The sequence below is a fragment of the Protomyctophum parallelum genome (assembly GCF_964188405.1).
Source record: "Protomyctophum parallelum genome assembly, chromosome: 13".
Lineage (NCBI taxonomy): Eukaryota > Metazoa > Chordata > Actinopteri > Myctophiformes > Myctophidae > Protomyctophum > Protomyctophum parallelum.
The window spans coordinates 13407511-13425276 of record NC_139708.1 but is presented as its reverse complement, the minus strand read 5'-3'; the positions used below and the strand labels follow the sequence as shown (position 1 = coordinate 13425276).

Sequence of the window (17766 nt, the reverse complement as noted above, 5' to 3'; positions counted from 1 at the left end):
TCCGTGCTTAGACATACATACAGAGGGGCACACATTGCTGCGTATAGAGTGGCTAGCACCACTCAAAAAGAGTCAAGGATGCAAGCAAGGAGAACATGTATAACACTTTTACAGACCATCGACGTGTGCGCATGCACGCACGCACACTCTTAGAGGCTGAATGATACGGACATACACTCTCTCTTAGAGGCTGAATGATACAGTAAACATCAACCCCCACTTGGAAGCACCCAAAGTCAGGACTGATTAAAATGTATACTCGTTAGTATGTGGCGCTTGCTGAAAAGAACTCTATTTTCATGCCGACAATGTGGATTTATGTGGAAATGGTCTGAAGGAAGTCACCTGATATTTGCCCATGTCAGAGTCTAAGCTATGTGGGTGTGGGCTAATGTATCCAGCATTTGTTTGTCTTTATGGTCATTAACTTGTGAACGGGTGAAACAAAGAAGATTATCTTTACTGGACTGTAAAGGCAATCTGGAGCATGTGTCAAACATGGAGTTGAATAGTTCTATATTCCTGTGGTAACCACAGTTACAGTTGTGTTTGTCTCCACATCTGTCCAACTCTTCAGTGTCCAGAAAAGAAGAATTTAGGTTAGGATAATTTCAGGAGAGAGAGAACTCGTACAGGATACAGGATAAACAGAAGCAATTGGAAGTCATGATACAAATAAATTAGCAGACACATTTGGAACTGGAACACAAGACGATGCATATTCTTAGTCTTTTTCTTTTCCCGATTGATTGAAATTTGTATCCCTGATGAAGTATTTTCTGTATACTGAAGAGACAGGAAGGCCCCCGCCCGTTACTGAACAATAGCACTCCAGTGTCAGTTTGTCTTGCATGGGCAGACATCTTGTATATCCCATTATTGTTTTTGTGGTAGATTAATGCCCTACTACTTTGGTGTATGAGTGTCACACAAAAGTAGTCCATGTAGTATGTGAGTTTTATTAATATTTAACCGATGAAGTATTAACAAGCTGAGCTTGTGCTAGGTGTGTTTTGTTTTTTGTGTAAGTCATGGGAATTTTGTATGCTTTATTGAAATAATAATTAAAAAACTTTGATAAATAATAACTTACATTGGAACACATATTTTTATTATTATATTTTTTTTCCTGAAAAGTAACCGTTTTGGACATACAAGGTATCCACCCTATACAGCGACAGTGTTTTACATGTACTGTAGGCTACTATGTGACAAGCGTTGGGAAAATATGCACGAAGCGACTGAATCTGAGGTTAAACGTGAACACTAAGGGAGGTGACAGTTGACATACACTCTGCCGAGACACCTTTAGCGACTGTTCCCCCTGCTTTGTGGACATCAGTCATCACATCACGGAGCAACTGAACCAGTCTTTTTTGGCGCAGGCAGTCCATCGCAGCCAGACCAAGTTGCGCTCTGTGTAGGGCGGGTAGCGCAGGCCGTTGACGAACTCCAGCGCCCAGCCGCGCAGCAGCACGCCGCGCCGGTGGCTGAACGTCTCGAAGCCCCAGCGTCCGTGGTAGCTGCCAAACCCGCTGGCGCCTGCAGGGACGGAGGGAGTGTTAAAACCATGTCACTAAGACCCCCTTTCCACCGTTTGGTTCCCAATGGGAACCGGTTCAGTTATTTTTGGTTTTTAGTCCATGAGCGAGAGCTCCAAAATTGGTGGGCAAACTATACCCTATATTAAATTGTTTATAGGATCAATACAAGTACAATAATACATGATAACCCTTCCACAGTAGTAGATTTAGCATATTTTCTATTATTTTGCATATTTGGCCAAATAGTCAAATAATATAAGAGGTGAAAATAGCTATTTTAACAATATTTATCTGTGGTCAAATGAAATGTAATGCCTCGACTACAAGTGCTTGTCAGAGTGGGGGTGGTTCACACAGTTCACATGCTGAAAAGGTAGAGAACCACTGGTCTAAACATTTTGTTCTTACCAACTCCTCCAAACGGTAGGCTGGGCAGAGTCATGTGAAGTATCCCGTCATTGGAGCAGAATCCTCCACTGCTGGTCTGCTTCAGAACTGTGTCCACCAACTTAAAAATAAGTTAAATAAATGAATGTATCAAAAACATGTATATTATTCAAATAAATCATTATCGAAATGTTCGTCATACAAGAGATATGACCCAAAAGTAGTGAAAATAACCGATCTGCAAGCTTCAAGTTGTGACGCGTTGTGGTGCTTGCAGATCAGCTATTTTCACTATTTTATATATTGAAACTGGTGAAAGTGGTGAAATCTAATTTATTAATAATTAACCAGTGATTTATTTTGGACGTAATGACATCAAATGGCATGAATAATAAACCCATTTAGACCTGAGGCCGATTTTTTAAAAACCTACTAAATCCTAACCTAAGTTTAATTTCCTATATAGATACAAAAAATGTTGCTATAACATCTAAAATTACACAGATGCTGAAAGGTATAACAACACATAGGCTATCCAGGTCTAAATGGGATCAAATTGAATACATTAAAAAGGTGTCAAAAAGCTGACAAAAGAATAATACAATATTTGTGTTTAAAAATGCGTCATTGTCAGGACTGATTGATTGGCCACAGGTGTGGGGCACATCACACACTGAATGTAAGCGGCCTGTGTCTGCACTGTCGGTGCGGTCGAAACGTTACCGAATACATTTCCCTCGATGGGAGTATACTATCGGTGTTGCCGATGATACTAATGAAGGCTCTGTTCCATTCTGGTCAAACAGAGTCAGGGTGCTGCTATTGTTCATGTTGGCTCACTGGAAACACTGCTACACCAGTGGGTCTCAAATGGGTTCCAAATGGCCCGTACAGGCATGTAACTGAGAGTTTTGGGGTCCTTGAAGTTGAAACGAAATGGAACAGAGCCTTAATTAATATCATCAGTAACACCTGTGAAGGAAGTAAATAAATTAAATGACGAAAAAACAAACGTTGAAATATGGAGACACCAGGTTTCTGCCCAGCAGCGACAATAGTCAAGGTCCACTCCACTCATAGAACACTTTCCGTGGACACACACATTCAAACAGTGACAGAGTACCGTTTTAAAATCTTACAGAGGATTCTTCAGAGAAGACGTAGAGGGCCAGGGCTTTGTCCCTGCGGTTGATGAATGCAATGCCTTCCTCCAGAGAATCCACGGTCAGGATGGGCAGGATGGGCCCAAAGATCTCCTCCCCCATCAGAATATCTCCCTCCGGCACGTCCACCACCACCGTGGGAGCTGGTAGAGTAAGAATGCTATGTTACTAAACATCCACCACCACCGTGGGAGCTGGTAGAGTAAGAATGCTATGTTACTAAACATCCACCACCACCGTGGGAGCTGGTAGAGTAAGAATGTTATGTTACTAAATATCCACCACCACCGTGGGAGCTGGTAGAGTAAGAATGCTATGTTACTAAATATCCACCACCACCGTGGGAGCTGATAGAGTAAGAATGTTATGTTACTAAACATCCACCACGACCGTGGGAGCTGGTAGAGTAAGAATGCTATGTTACTAAACATCCACCACCACTGTGGGAGCTGTGTTCATTTTGTCAACTAAGGGCCGATTCATACTCCTATTTTACCGCTGTTTCGGCGCTGTAGTGCCGAAATGATTTCGGCTCGTCAGAAATTTTCAGTAGCACCGAAGAGCCGACTTTAGGACGGTACCCGCCCCCCCGAACCTCAAATGACGTCAAATTGTAGGCTCTACAGCGCCGAACCGACTTTTATTCGGCTCTAAAATAGGAGTATGTTCGCAGACTACCTTTTTTCACAGACGAAAACTAAATAAAATCTAAGCTATGAGGACTTAAATTAAGGCTAAATATTAGGGTCGTCCCAATCCGATCACATGATCGTAAATCGGCGCCGATCGTGTCATTCTTGATCGTAATCGGATTACGTAAAAAACGTGTAAAAAGAAACGTGATTGGGACATGCCTAGTATCAATATTATATCCATATCATGATATTTGACTGGATATTATTTTGTAAATTGTACTATTGTGATTTGGCATAAGTGTTATTTAAAAATATAAATATCGGATCGGGAAAAATCTGATACTCTAAATCAAATGAGTGAAAAGTGAAAGTGAAGTGAAAAAAAAAAGAAACGTGACCGGGACATCCCTACTAAATATATTGACAATTTCGTCAATACAAACTAGACAAAAATGTTATTAAGGAACTTAAGAAGACATCCAATATAGAACTAAGTAAAGTTAAGTAAAGAAGTACAAATACCTCAAAATTGTACTCAAGTACAGTACTAAAGTTAACTTGCCACCACTGATCATAACCCACCCATGTACTTCTCCTCCTGGTCGCTGTCGCCTCCTATGACCACCTTGGCCTTGGTCTTCTGCAGCATGTCTGTCAGCCGGCTCCAGTGGCGGTCGCTGACGATGCGGCCCAGGTCAGGGCTGCTCCGCGGCTCCTTGCCGTAGAAGTCCTCCAGAATCTGGCGGAGCGCGGGCACCAGGGCGTCGCGCGTCTCCGGAGAGCACAGCACGTAGTCGGGTGCCACGCAGCTCTGGCCCGCGTTGAAGAACTTGGCCCAGGCCAGGCGGCGGGCGGCCGACTGGATGTGCACTCGCCCGTAGATGAAGCACGGACACTTTCCACCCAGCTCCAGCGTCACCGGCGTGAGGTGGGGCGCCGCCGCCGCCAGGATGCTACGCGCCACCGCCTGGGAACCTGGTGACACGGTGATGTTAACCCATTAAGGTTCAGTGTTGTGCTTTATCGTTACTGTGTACAGGTACATGTCAAATGTACTTTTGTTCCGGCTTCCTTCAGCAGCATAGGTAATACTAATGAGTGCAAAAGAAGAGAAGATCAGTGTATTCGTACAGTATGTACGCGACACATGCACATGCTCTTGGTATATTATACATCTCTGCTGTCAGGCAGAAACCAGGCGACTCCAAAAAGTTCATTTTTCAGGAAATGAAAAATATACATTCTTCGTGAAATGAAGAAAACCCTATTTTTGTAAAACAACGCAATAATTCCTCATGAAAGTTGTTATTGTGACTTTATTATATGGCTGGGTTGAATGCTTGATTCTGATTGGTCACTCGCCAAATTCAGCTGTGTGTTATTTCTGGATAATGACCCCTCCGCTCTATAACAGAGTAGACCACTGCCTAAATAAAAGCAAGCCCCCAGTAAGGCTATCCATAGTATCCAACGTTGAAGCTGCCACTACCTACTGGTGAAATGTGGAATTGCCGCACTTTCATGGAGGTGGACGGACGTGGGGCTAGGCTAGGCTAAACTTCCGCTCGCTCGAGCCATTGAGTTATAATTGTACTTCCAGCAGTCTTCCGGGTGCTTAAAAACGCCACTGAGCAACTTCCATCGAAATGTTCCGTCGGTCTCTATTCGGTCTCTATTCTTTTATTACTCTATGAATCAAAGGCTCGGAGCACCTGGCTGCAGCCCCTGGGCTGCTTGGATTTTATGCTGTACTCAACATGACAGCCATGTAAACTAACACACAATGTCATTTAACTAAACAACATGACAGCCATGTAAACTAACACACAATGTCATTTAACTAAACAACATGACAGCCATGTAAACTAACACACAATGTCATTTAACTAAACAACATGACAGCCATGTAAACTAACACACAATGTCATTTAACTAAACAACATGACAGCCATGTAAACTAACACACAATGTCATTTAACTAAACAACATGACAGCCATGTAAACTAACACACAATGTCATTTAACTAAACAACATGACAGCCATGTAAACTAACACACAATGTCCTTTAACTAAACAACATGACAGACATGTAAACTAACACACAATGTAATTTAACTAAACAACATGACAGCCATGTAAACTAACACACAATGTCATTTAACTAAACAACATGACAGCCATGTAAACTAACACACAATGTAATTTAACTAAACAACATGACAGCCATGTAAACTAACACACAATGTCATTTAACTAAACAACATGCTTTCAAGAATGTTTTTCAAAACATTTGAAGCGAGAAATAGACAATGCTCTACCCGAAGATTTATTCAATTTGATCAACACTCACTTCCTTGTTTCCGAGCCTCTGTGGGACCATCTTGGAATACTTTCATTACCGTAAGCAAGACAATACTTTGTTTTGTTGTCACTTTTGGGTCAATTTTTTCCCTTTTGACTGATACCCGTCTATTTAAACTCTAGACGGGCCTGCCCCAAAGTTATTAGTGCAGCCCCGGCCGCAGGCTGTGTAGCCCTGGGCCCTTATCAAACCCTGTACACTCAAGACACTGCCCCCGCTGCCACCCTTAGATCTCCATATATGGAGCTGACCTGTTCTAAAAAGGCATGCAGGGTTCACTTCACACAAGTGTGATTTTTGAGGGGTGCTAGCCCCGCCAATGCATGGCTTTTGAAGATTATGTCATGTTGCAACCAAGTCTATGGACTTTTTATTGTTTGTTTAGATCACTAATGGCGTAAATCGTTTGCCAGCCAAGTCTATGGACTTTATGCTTGTTTAGGGCACTAAAAGACGAGACGTTAGACGTCATGTTGCCAATATACAAAGCAGGCACAGTGGGCGCCCCTGACTTCACACAAGTGCGATTTTTTAATATAGTCTGGGAACCACCAGGGGACCTTGAGAGAGTTCCAGGTGGTCTCCAGCTAAATTACATAGTTATCACATGTTACCAGATGGACCCTTACGGTTCTGTAACTCTCCGAGTGTACTAAGGCACTAGATTAAGTGATGAGGATGATGAAAATGGCAATAATGATGATCTCCCCCCATGTAACCATAGACTGTAAAAAATATGGACAAAGCGTTCTCCGGGTCTAACATGAACGTAAAATGAAGCCTGTCAGTCCTTGTATTGTAAGTCGCCATCTTTCTAGATCCGTTTTAGCCCAGCTGGCCATTGGCTGGACCAGACAACGAGGCGGGACTTCCCCCCTTCTTCTCCGTTATTTTGACTCGAGTGGGAGGGGAATCCCGATCATAGACTGTAACGGTAGCCACGCCCCTCAGAACATGCGCGACTTTATGGTCATTTTTTAAATAAATGGGACCATAATTTTCCAAAAAGAATATTATGACATTAGAAATGAGACTTTAAACTAGTGACTGGAAGCAGAAAGTATTCATGACCATGTTTATTAAGATAATACAGTCTAGGTGAAGTTGGGCCCAAATACATGGACTTCTATGGGGCTATGGGTTTTTCTGGGTCCAATGACAGCGCCACAACAGGCCATTATATGAACTTTCAGGAAATCCCGATTTCCTCAGTGGCTTCACAAAATATCTGTCTGACTGCCCCCCTGCATGTAACGCGACATTGAGTAGAAAAGTGCTATATGAATCTGAGCTATTATGATAATGATGATCCAGCACAAGATCATAGATCATAAGTATCGTACATGTGAACATGAGTGAATGTCTGTAGGCGTGTGTACCTGTGTAGAAGATTAATTAATGTAGGCGTGTGTACCTGTGTAGAAGATGTGGTCAAACTTATTCTCTAGAAGTGACTTGGTCTCTTCTGCCGCGCCCGTAACAACTGCATAGCAGTCCTGCAAAAAGATAAATGTAAACACTAGTGAAAACAGAACACAAAGCTATTCAACAATCTAGAAGTGGTTTAAAATCATGAGAAAGGAAAATGTATAAGCAAAAGTAATAAAGCTCTTTAATGGGAGCACTGCCATTCAGAATCAGCTTTGTCAGTTTTACAAGTAAAAAAAAGTGGGTGAATTTTTTTTTTGTGCATAGTTCCCATCGTGTAATATTTTCCAAGGAAACAAAGAAAGGGAAGAAGAGAGGAGGGGGGGGGGGGGGGTAAGGAGATCAAGGCCGGAAAGATGAAAGTTTGAGCGCTTTTACCACAAAAAGTGCAAGTAAAGGGTTTCAGATATGTAGAAGCTTATTTCACAAACAGCACACGCGTAGGGTCTCTCTTAGCTTACTGTTGTTTACCGTTTGTCGTTTCTCTCTACGGTAAATCTCTTCACTGAAAATACCCAATTTACACAACACAATGGCTTGTGTTGTGACCAGTCTATAATTTCACCTCGCTCCTGCTGCCGTTGTGAGCTTGCAGATCTGCTCTTTTCACCCAGAGCACGGAGGTTAGGGTTCATGTGGTTAAGAGCAATGCAAGATAAAGAGATCTCAAAATATGATATATGAAGACAAAAAAAACAAAAACGTTATGACTACAACCATAATCAGTCTCCCGCTCATGGTGTATAAGTGAGCTTAACGTTTTGTTATTCTTCTGCGTACACATGACTTATGTCATATGTCATGTCCTAGTAGTATGAGCTAGGATAGAAGAAGGGGATCAACGTCACGTGATTCATTGTTTGAGCCAACAAAAACGTGTATGTGTCTGAAAGAATATGATCATTGGCAGAATCGCGTTTGGACCATTGATTTGGCAAGATCAGCGGTTGTTGCAATTACCTGCACTACAATAATAAAATGGAACTAGAAAAAGTGCCCTTCTGGGCACAGGTCTCCACCAGGATGAGCAGATGTGAAAGATTCCAGGCAAAGGTTTTTCCTTGGCCTCTAGGGAGTTGGCATACAAAGTTATCCACAGATCCGTGCAGTTAGAGGTAAAAACACTTTTCGGCCAGTTATAGCGCCACCTTGAGGCTGAGTTGAAATTGTTCATGTGGCATTTCGTCCTCGGCCTAGTGGGAATGTGGGTGCACAATTTCACGGAAATCACGCGATGTGTTCATGATTTGCAGCATTTTGTTTGAAACTGAGCACTCCTGTGAACTTTGGAAGCCAATCTTAACCAATCAGGATGGAGTCTGAGAAATCTGAAAGACCGGTTTCGTTGAATGGCTCTAGAGAGACTGTGTACCAATTTGCGCGATGTTTGGACAAAATCTGTAGGTGTACTGTGCAGAAACTTGTTTTGCACAAAGCGGCCTCCTGGTGGCGCTATAACAGGCCGTTCTGGAAAGTTTGGGGCAGAGGTTCATCGTTGGCATCCAGGGAGTGTGTGTGCAAAATTTGGCATCGACCGGGTTAACGGTGGCCGAGATTAGCTGCTAACGGACACACACACGGACACACGGACGGACACACGGACACACGGAGTGCAAAACATACTCTCCCCCCATGCCTTCGGCCTGGTGGAGACAACAATGTGTAATGCAATGTGTACATATTTAAGAAAAGGTGCCTCGTGGTTGCATAGGGGTGGTACCTGGTGTAGCAGGCTGGTGTGTGGAATGTATAGAATGGAATGTATGTCACCTGTTTGAAACTTGACCTGACTGGCTGTGTGAGTGTGAGCCGTCAAAAGCCAGTCAATCAGGCCCATTTGGTTTTCTGCCTCATGCTGCATTCACACTAGCAGAGGCAAAAAGCTACAAAAATGACCGAGTGTGGTCAGCTACTCCAGTGGTTTTCAACCCTTTTCATATCAAGGTCCATTATTTATTTGGCATTCGAGCCATGGACCACCCTTCGATGAGATTTAGCCTCTCAGACCCTTATTATTTTGTTGTCATTGGATAAGATTTTGTCCACATATCCATGATGTATTGATGTTGGTACCATAGGAGAGAGATAGAGATAGAGATAGAGATATACTTTATTAGTCTCCCGAGGAAGAAATTTGTCTTAGACAAAGGGCCCGCATGCAAGCGTAGCCCTAGTCCATGTCGCCACAGTGCAGCGCCAAATACATCTTTCTTGCATCATAGAAAAAGAAAGTAAGAAAAAAGAAGGATGGTGGGTGGGGGGGGAGGGGAGGGGGAGAAACAGAGATAACAGGCAAACGCTAATCAAAATAACAATTATTGTACTTTCTCCAATCGTGTAGACTTGTAAGTATGTAAATTTAGTGATGAAAATGTTTAACAATAATATAACTCTTAAAAATAAAATATTAAGTAAAATGAAACCAAATGGGACCAGTAAGGGTACATTTGGTTTCATTTTACACTCTTTTGAAATAAAAATTGGTCTGTGACCAACAAATGGAAACAATGATGATTTCTTACTATACCTGGTTCATGTATTTGGGGATGAGTTCTGCCATCATACTCGCAGTGGCTGCGCTGATTTCTGAGGGCTTGAGCACCACACAGTTCCCTGATTGGACACACAATCAGTGATAACACAGTTCAAGTTATTAGAGAAAAATTGTGAAAAATATTGTGTGGCGCATACTACTTATCCTACATCGCAGCGTTAATTTTGACAGCAAATGTTGATTTAGTTTTAGTAATAGCCTTTTGAAGAAAAATACAATCTAATTTAGGCCTATAGTGACCTATATTAGTACTATATTAGTAGAATTTTTTTAGTTTTAGCCTAGTTTTAGTTGACTAAATGTGATTTTAATCAACTAAATCTACAGTTGATTTAGTCGTCAAAACTTCATTTGGAGCCTGGACCGCTGGTGTAGATGTCTGGGCACCTAGGTTGCTATTCCAGCCCGAGTGTGCCGTGGGTTCGACTCCCGATCCCAACGACTAGGGCTGGGGCGGTATGGACTCGGCCGGTCAAAAAGCATGCTACACTAGATTATTTGATTAATCGCAGAAATAAACGAGATAGAAGAAAAAAAAGATTAAGAAAATATAGGGTAGTTGCAGCCCTAGCAGATGTGTGGAGGTTTACCTGCAGCGATGGCAGAAACCATGGGCAGCAGCACCAGATGGACGGGATAGTTCCACGCACCAATGATTAGAACCACACCCAGTGGTTCCCTTTGGATGAAACAGGTATCTACCTTCGTGGCCTAAAATGTAATGAACAAACATGCACACAGACAATAATACTTAGATGATCAGGGGTCATCAATATATGTCCGTATACGGACAAGTGTCCGTGGCAAAGACTTGGTCTTTTACATACCGTTATTTTGATCATAATTAAGACCCTATTTCTGAATGTCAGTCAAGAGTCTGCAAGTTTTCTTCGGAATATGTATGACACAGATTTACTATAGCAGGGGTTCTCAACGTTTCTGGCTGGGGACCCCCGGAAATGCTTTGGCCATGTCTCGCAGTCTAGTAGGACTATAGTAAATAATAAAGAAATTGCTGTTAAAAAAAAGACATATTTAGCCAATGCCCCCGTCCCCTGTCAAAAATAGCTAAAATCATTAAAACAAAAAAACATGTAACACTCATCTTTTACTTTCTCTAATTACAACCTAAAACATGAACCTTGGAAAACGAAGTTGTCTTGAAGATATCTAATCAATATATGGAGTTGCTGTCCCAATCTCAGGACGGCCACTCTGACCACAAGGCCACCAATCAGCTTTCTCTTGATATACTGCTAGGCTACTGTTAAAAGAATAAATGCAACAAACCAGGTTGGTGGCTGCAGATTCGGGCTGCATCCAGCTCGTGAGGTTGTCCAAGGCACAGTAGATGTCATTTGCCACGATGTCAAGCTCTGACAGCACCGCCTCGAATTTGGCCTGACGGGTCAAACGGGTGCAATGAAACGAGAAAGGGGTTGATATTCATTAATTATTGAGCCAGCAATTATTTTGTTGTGCCCTCTGCAGGGGCATTTGACCCGTTCTGCTTCTCATGGTGTAGTGTTAGGTTTTACATTTTAATGTCACATGGCAGGGCAGTGGTTTTAGAACCTTTTGTGTCCACCGCACACCAAAGGTCGAGTCAAATCTGAAGGCACTCATATCTGTGCAAAATAGCCTCTTTAAACCACTGAAACCTTCTAGTTTTAGTTAAACAGATCATCTGAGTTGCAACTCTACTTTGAGTGCTTTTTGCCATCTACACCAAAACAAGCTCACAATGCGTCGCAACACGTGGGCTTGGAGATCTGCAAAAAACTTTGGCAAATGTTCCCCCCAGAATAGGGATGCTGGGGTTCAAATGGATCTCAGGTGTTACCACCACTCTAGTCTGAATACTCTTTAAATTATTATTATTTTTATTTACTAATGCCAAATAAAAAGCCCCTATTTCAACTTAAAGGTATATTCAGTGATTTCACTCAAAAAACATTAGGTTTCGTTTTTGGCTGTGGGACCCAGCCTTTCGTCCAATCAGGATAGAGAGTCAAAAACGAAACCTAAGGTTTTTTTGACCCCCAGGGGTTAACTGGGGACAGGGAGGAACTCCTTATATGGCCAGCACACTCTATAGTAGGGAGGATTATCACAACAAAACAAAAAAATAAGTGATATTTTAATTAAGTGAAATCACTGAATATACCTTTAAGAATAGCAGATCTGCAAGTTCACAACGCGTCGCAGATGAGACCCGTTCTGAGTTGGGATGCAACTGGAGTATGTGAAGTAACCGACATCCTATTGCGACATTGCTGTTATGTTTGATAACCCGATACTGACCGATAGGTAAACACTGAATTTGATGAAGCAATGCCTCATTATTGCAAAACCAGGAATGCACCATATTGAAATTTTGGCCCATATCCGAACATAAACAACTTAAATTTAGTACTTTTAGTTAACATTTCTCAGTCTTTTCTTAAAATGCCTTTTACCCTTAATTTCTGTAATGCATACTGGTAGAGAGTTCCAGAAAGTCATTGCCCTGTACATGACTGTATTCTTCATTGCTTCAGTTCTTGGCTTAGGCACTGTAAATCGACCCATTGCAACATGTCTGGTATTATGTATATGTCTATCGCTGGTATAATGAATATTTTTATATAAGCATTTTGGTTTTTTATTTGAACAAATGTTCCTAAAAAATCCAGCCAGACTGGCAGCTAATCTCTGCTCCACCAACAGCCATGACAGCTTCTGATGATTTAACAGTGTACTAGATCTAGTATTGCAGTTCAGGGCAAGGTTTGGTAACTAGTGGGTGTAGTAGAAATCTGATTAAATCTAGTGTCTATTCACACTGTCTGGCGTCTGCTGATGTCTACTGATTCATTCTTTAGCCACATTGCATAACATGACAAGGAATACTGTAGATGCAAAACCTCATAATCTTTGCATTTTAGTACACAGTAAAATACTTATTTTCTTTTCCTTTCCATGTTCTGAAGGGGCTTTCACACCAAGCACTACATCGTATATCTACAGTATGAAGATATACGTAGTTCAATGAATTGTTCTAAGTCAAGTGGATGGCCACAAATATGAAGGTGAACGATAGCCTATTATGTAGCTGTAGCCTAAGCTGTGTGTGGGGATGCTCTAGTTCAAGTTAAAAGCGAGTTGCGGTCTATGATTTTGCTGCCCTTGGACTTTGACTCAACAGTGAAGTTGGAGAATATGAGTTATCTTTGACTATATTGTTTACCGCGGCGAAAAGACAAAGGCGCATCGTCCATGTTGGCAACCCAGCGTGGAAGGAATCGTTCATCACGTGAATCGAAACGAACACATTTGGGTAGGGCAGGGCAATTAACCGACTGACTCAATCTCTAACAAACTTCATCTTGGTTTTTGTGATAATTCATTTACACTTCAAATAGACTCAATAATCGTTGTGCAATGGTGGTGTGCAACATCTAGTTGTGTGGTTGCAGATCTGCTATTTTTATGTTTTAAGGGGAAAAACATGTTTAATTGTAGTCTTATTTTGAAATAATCGAGACATTGACTTGCAGCCTTATCGCCCGGCCCTACACCTGGGGCTCCACTGGGTCTGTTCCTACCTTGTTCAGGTCTTTGTGCAGAGCCTCTAGGAGCTGCGGCTCGTTCTCTTTGAGTAGAGACAGCAGGTTCTGCAGCTGTGTCCGGCGGAACTGTTCCGGCACCGTGACCCCAGAACGAAAGGTGGTCCGCAACCTGTCCATCATCTCACCCTGGGACTCCATCTAAACCTGATGACACACACACACACACACATCAACAAAAACACCCTGAAGAGTGAAGACCCTTACAGGAGCCCTCGTACAAGGTTTCTTCGACTGTGCATGCACCTCAAAGGCCCTTAATACAAGGCTCCAGACTTCCCAAAACAAACTGGTCAGGCTAAATAAGGATAAGACAGAAGTTCTCATAATCGGTTCTAGTGAGCAGAAAGAATCAATAATAAGCAGACTTGGCAACCTAACTGTAGAATCTAACAGTACAGTAAAGAACCTGGGGGTTATTTGTCCTTGGACGATGCAAAAACGATGCAAAAACGCTAATCCACGCCTTTGTTTTTTCTCGGCTTGATTACTGCAATGCACTTTTTTCAGGACTGCCTAAGAAAACAACTGACAGATTACAACTTGTCCAAAATGCAGCAGCCAGAGTTTTAACTAGAACTAAGATGAGAGAACATATTACCGTAATTTCCGGACTATAAGCCGCACCTGAATATAAGCCGCACCAGCCAAATTTAGGGAAAATCCCATATACAAGCCGCACCGGACTATAAGCCGCACCGGACTATAAGCCGCAGCTACGTTAGCTCAGAGCCTGAGATGGCTCTGCGTTAGCTGTAAAAATCCATAGATTAGCCGCACCGTTGTATAAGCCGCAGGGTTCAAATCATGGGTAAAAAGCTGCGGCTTATAGTCCGGAAATTACGGTACTCCAGTTTTGGCATCACTGCACTGGCTTCCGGTTGTTTTTAGGATTGATTTTAAAATTATTTTACTTGTCTATAAAGCTCTCAATGGTCTCGCACCTTCCTACCTACATGACTGCCTGCCTAAATATGTCCCAAACCGCCCCCTAAGGTCTTCCACCGCCGGCCTGCTCGCTTTGCCCAAAAAAATGGCAACAAAAAAATACGGGGAAGCAGCTTTTTGCTTCTACGGGCCGTCGGCATGGAACAAGCTCCCACTGTACCTTCGTCAGGCAGCCTCTGTAGACATTTTTAAAGCTCAGCTCAAGACCCACTTCTACAACATTGCCTTTAATTGATCTTTTATTTTTTATTTTTCATGTCCTCACTGTACTGCATTACTGCTTGTTTTTTAATGTCGTTGCCTTGCTTTTCTTTTATTCTCCATTGTTCTGTAAAGCACTTTGAGCTGCATTTCATGTCATGAAAGGTGCTATACAAATAAAGTTTTATTATATTATTATACTTGGCCTCACTCCCCGAACCTACCTCACCCCTGCACACTTTGATAGGCTGGAATGGCTTATGGTTGACGACAGAGTACAGCATCTTTCAATGGGTCTGGTCCATAAGATTCGATACACCACCAAGATACCCATGTAACTGTCTAAATATTTCCCTAATGTCAACGAAGTCCACACCCACAACACCAGAGGGAGTTCAACAAACCATGTGCAACCCAGATTCGGCACAAACAAGGGACTAAATTATTTTCGCTCCTATGCCACCAAAATGTGTTTAATCGCATAAATAAACCTTTTCCCCCCCTCACTGTATATGTTTTTTTTCCTTTTTCCTGTTTTTGGCTATATAGAAGTGTATATTTGTACATCTCTAAATGTTATGATGAATTGAACATAGTGGACACCTATTGTAAACAAGTGCAATGCTATGGAGTCCACAGTTAACAGTTTTGTATTGAGTTGTGCTTGAAATGTACTGTAATTTTCCAATCTGTTATTAAATCTTTCAATCAAACAAACATATTACCAATCATCTTTAAACCTGATGATAAATACACATACAGTATATACCAATCATTTTTAACCTGATGTAGTAGTCCCTCTAATTTAATCTAAATTTTCATCATAGTTTTTCTACAAAGTTAACAATGGACTATACAAATGGGACCCAATGCCTCTCTGCTCACTACTCAGCATCAAGGATTGTTGGGGTAAGTCCCTGCAACATACTAGTGGCATGTCCAGCTGGGGATGTACTTGTACATCAAGTCACCTCACGCTGACAGGAGATAGTACAGGCTATGCGCCACATAGCTTGGGGAACCAACGTATCAGTAGAACTAAAAGACAAGTCATTTTATGTTTGGTACCGTATGACCCAGCCGGGGAATCGGGTGTTGCGCTCTGAAAATAGCAGATCTACAAGCTCACAACGTATCAAGATCGGCTATTTTCAGCATGCAACCAAGTGTAAAATCAGCCATTGCAGCCTGCCAAAATATTATTTGACGACAAAATCAACTGTAGATATGGTTGACTAAAAGCTTATGATATTTAGTCAAGTAAAACTTTTCAGATTACAAAAATGTGACTAAAACTAAATATTTTTTATTTTTATTCAAAAGACTATGACTAAACTAAATCTAAATTATCTGCCAAAATGAAAATTGACACTGGGTATGACCTGGCCTGGGATCGAACCCCTGACCTCCCAGTCTCAGGGCTCAAGGCACTCAACGAACCGCAACGACACTGAACTGCTAAACTAAAATGATACACACAAATATTATGAATCATCCTTTAACCTGATGATATACGCAAATATTATGAATCGTCCTTTAACCTGATATACGCAAGTATTATGACTCATCCTTTAACCTGATGATATACACAATATTATGAATCATCTTCTTAGGAAGGTCTTATTTGGAAAAAGTGATATGCAAGTTTGTGAGGACCTATAGGTTAGTACTGTGCTAAAAACAACATAAACCTACATAATATTTGAATCTGATGGTCCACAGAGAGAGAGAGAGAGAGAGAGAGAGAGGAGGAGAAGAAGAATAAGTCAATACCTCAATGTAAAATGTGCTATTTTGTACAAAATAAAATAATTGAAAAATGGCCTTGTTTAAAGTATAAATGATGTGAACATGCACAGTACATCATTGTCAGACGTATGTACCCTTACACTTCTTGTTTATGTCCAAAGTTGGATTTAAATGAAGCAATTGTAGAAATAATAGACCTTGTGTAAAATATACGTTATGTGAACATGCACAGTACATCATTGTCAGACTTATGTAGCCTACCCTTAAACTTCTTGCTTATGTCCAAAGCATCCAAAGTTGGATTTAAATGAAGCAATTGTAGAAATAATAGACCTTACATGTCAAATGTTCAATAGTGTTCTAGCATATGTACTTTACATATTGACATTGTTATTTTACTTTTTTTTTGGGTTTGTTTTTACCAAATCAACCAATTTTACTTGGAGATGCCCACTCTTCCTCGGTGCCCAAACTCTTCCTGTTGTTCCTCACGCACACAATTTCAGTGTGGACGTTTTAAATCTCTCCTGCTTACAATGCTGATTTTAAAAAAAGTATTTTTCTGCTGTCATGTAACTTTCCCAAAATGCTCCCTTACGAATGCTGCTCGTTTCGTTTCATTCTCTTCAAAGCGCACCACGCCAAACGATCGTAAAGTAAATGGCAAGGTGTTTCTCCATGGTGTGTGTGAATCCAAGCATGATAAATCAGCAACGTGTGGAGCATTAGAAGAAGGAGGACTGGACTGTACCTGTGTGTGGTGGTGTTGTTGTTGTTGTTGTTGTTGTTGTGTGATCCGCCGTCAATGGAACAGAACAGGGAACTAAATTAATGTCAGTGTGGCAAGAAGCCTTTTATTAGAGCCAGCCTCTTCCTCGCTGCTGGTGCTGCTGTTCAGACACACTGAATGGAATGGAATGGAAAGAATGCATGCACTGTCTGTGTCTGTGTCTGCAGCCTGCTGATCCGGTCCGGACCTGCAGCGGATACGGAACCGATGCATGCACTGCAGGGAGGCGGACTTAGGTTTCGTGCGTGCGTGCGTGCGCGTGTACATGATTTGAGTTAAAACGGACAGGGAGGGACGAGTGTTGCACTGCTACTCAAACTAGAAAAACTTGCCTTGAAACTAAAGAACCACTGGCCCCACCCTCTCACTGAAGTGATAATGAATATGGATCTAACA

General features: G+C 41.8%; 1 protein-coding gene across 3 annotated transcripts; it reads right to left on the bottom strand.

The window, feature by feature from the left end:
• Positions 1–1199: 1199 nt before the first annotated feature.
• On the bottom strand, positions 1200–17473 carry LOC310868774 (aldehyde dehydrogenase family 3 member B1-like). Of its 3 annotated transcripts, none has more exons than XM_083779239.1 (10): positions 17332–17473; positions 13662–13829; positions 11365–11475; positions 10665–10785; positions 10048–10133; positions 7507–7588; positions 4312–4704; positions 3071–3237; positions 1953–2052; positions 1200–1542 (listed from the first exon to the last, which is right to left on the bottom strand). In XM_083779239.1, exons 2-10 carry the CDS (start codon positions 13821–13823, stop codon positions 1346–1348), a joined length of 1419 nt encoding a protein of 472 aa, XP_083635365.1. In that variant the 5' UTR covers positions 13824–13829; positions 17332–17473; the 3' UTR covers positions 1200–1345. The 3 variants fall into 3 exon arrangements, with proteins under 3 accessions (XP_083635365.1, XP_083635364.1, XP_083635366.1); XM_083779238.1 differs by having other exon boundaries at positions 13662–13823; XM_083779240.1 differs by lacking the exon at positions 17332–17473 and adding an exon at positions 17003–17066.
• Positions 17474–17766: the final 293 nt, after the last annotated feature.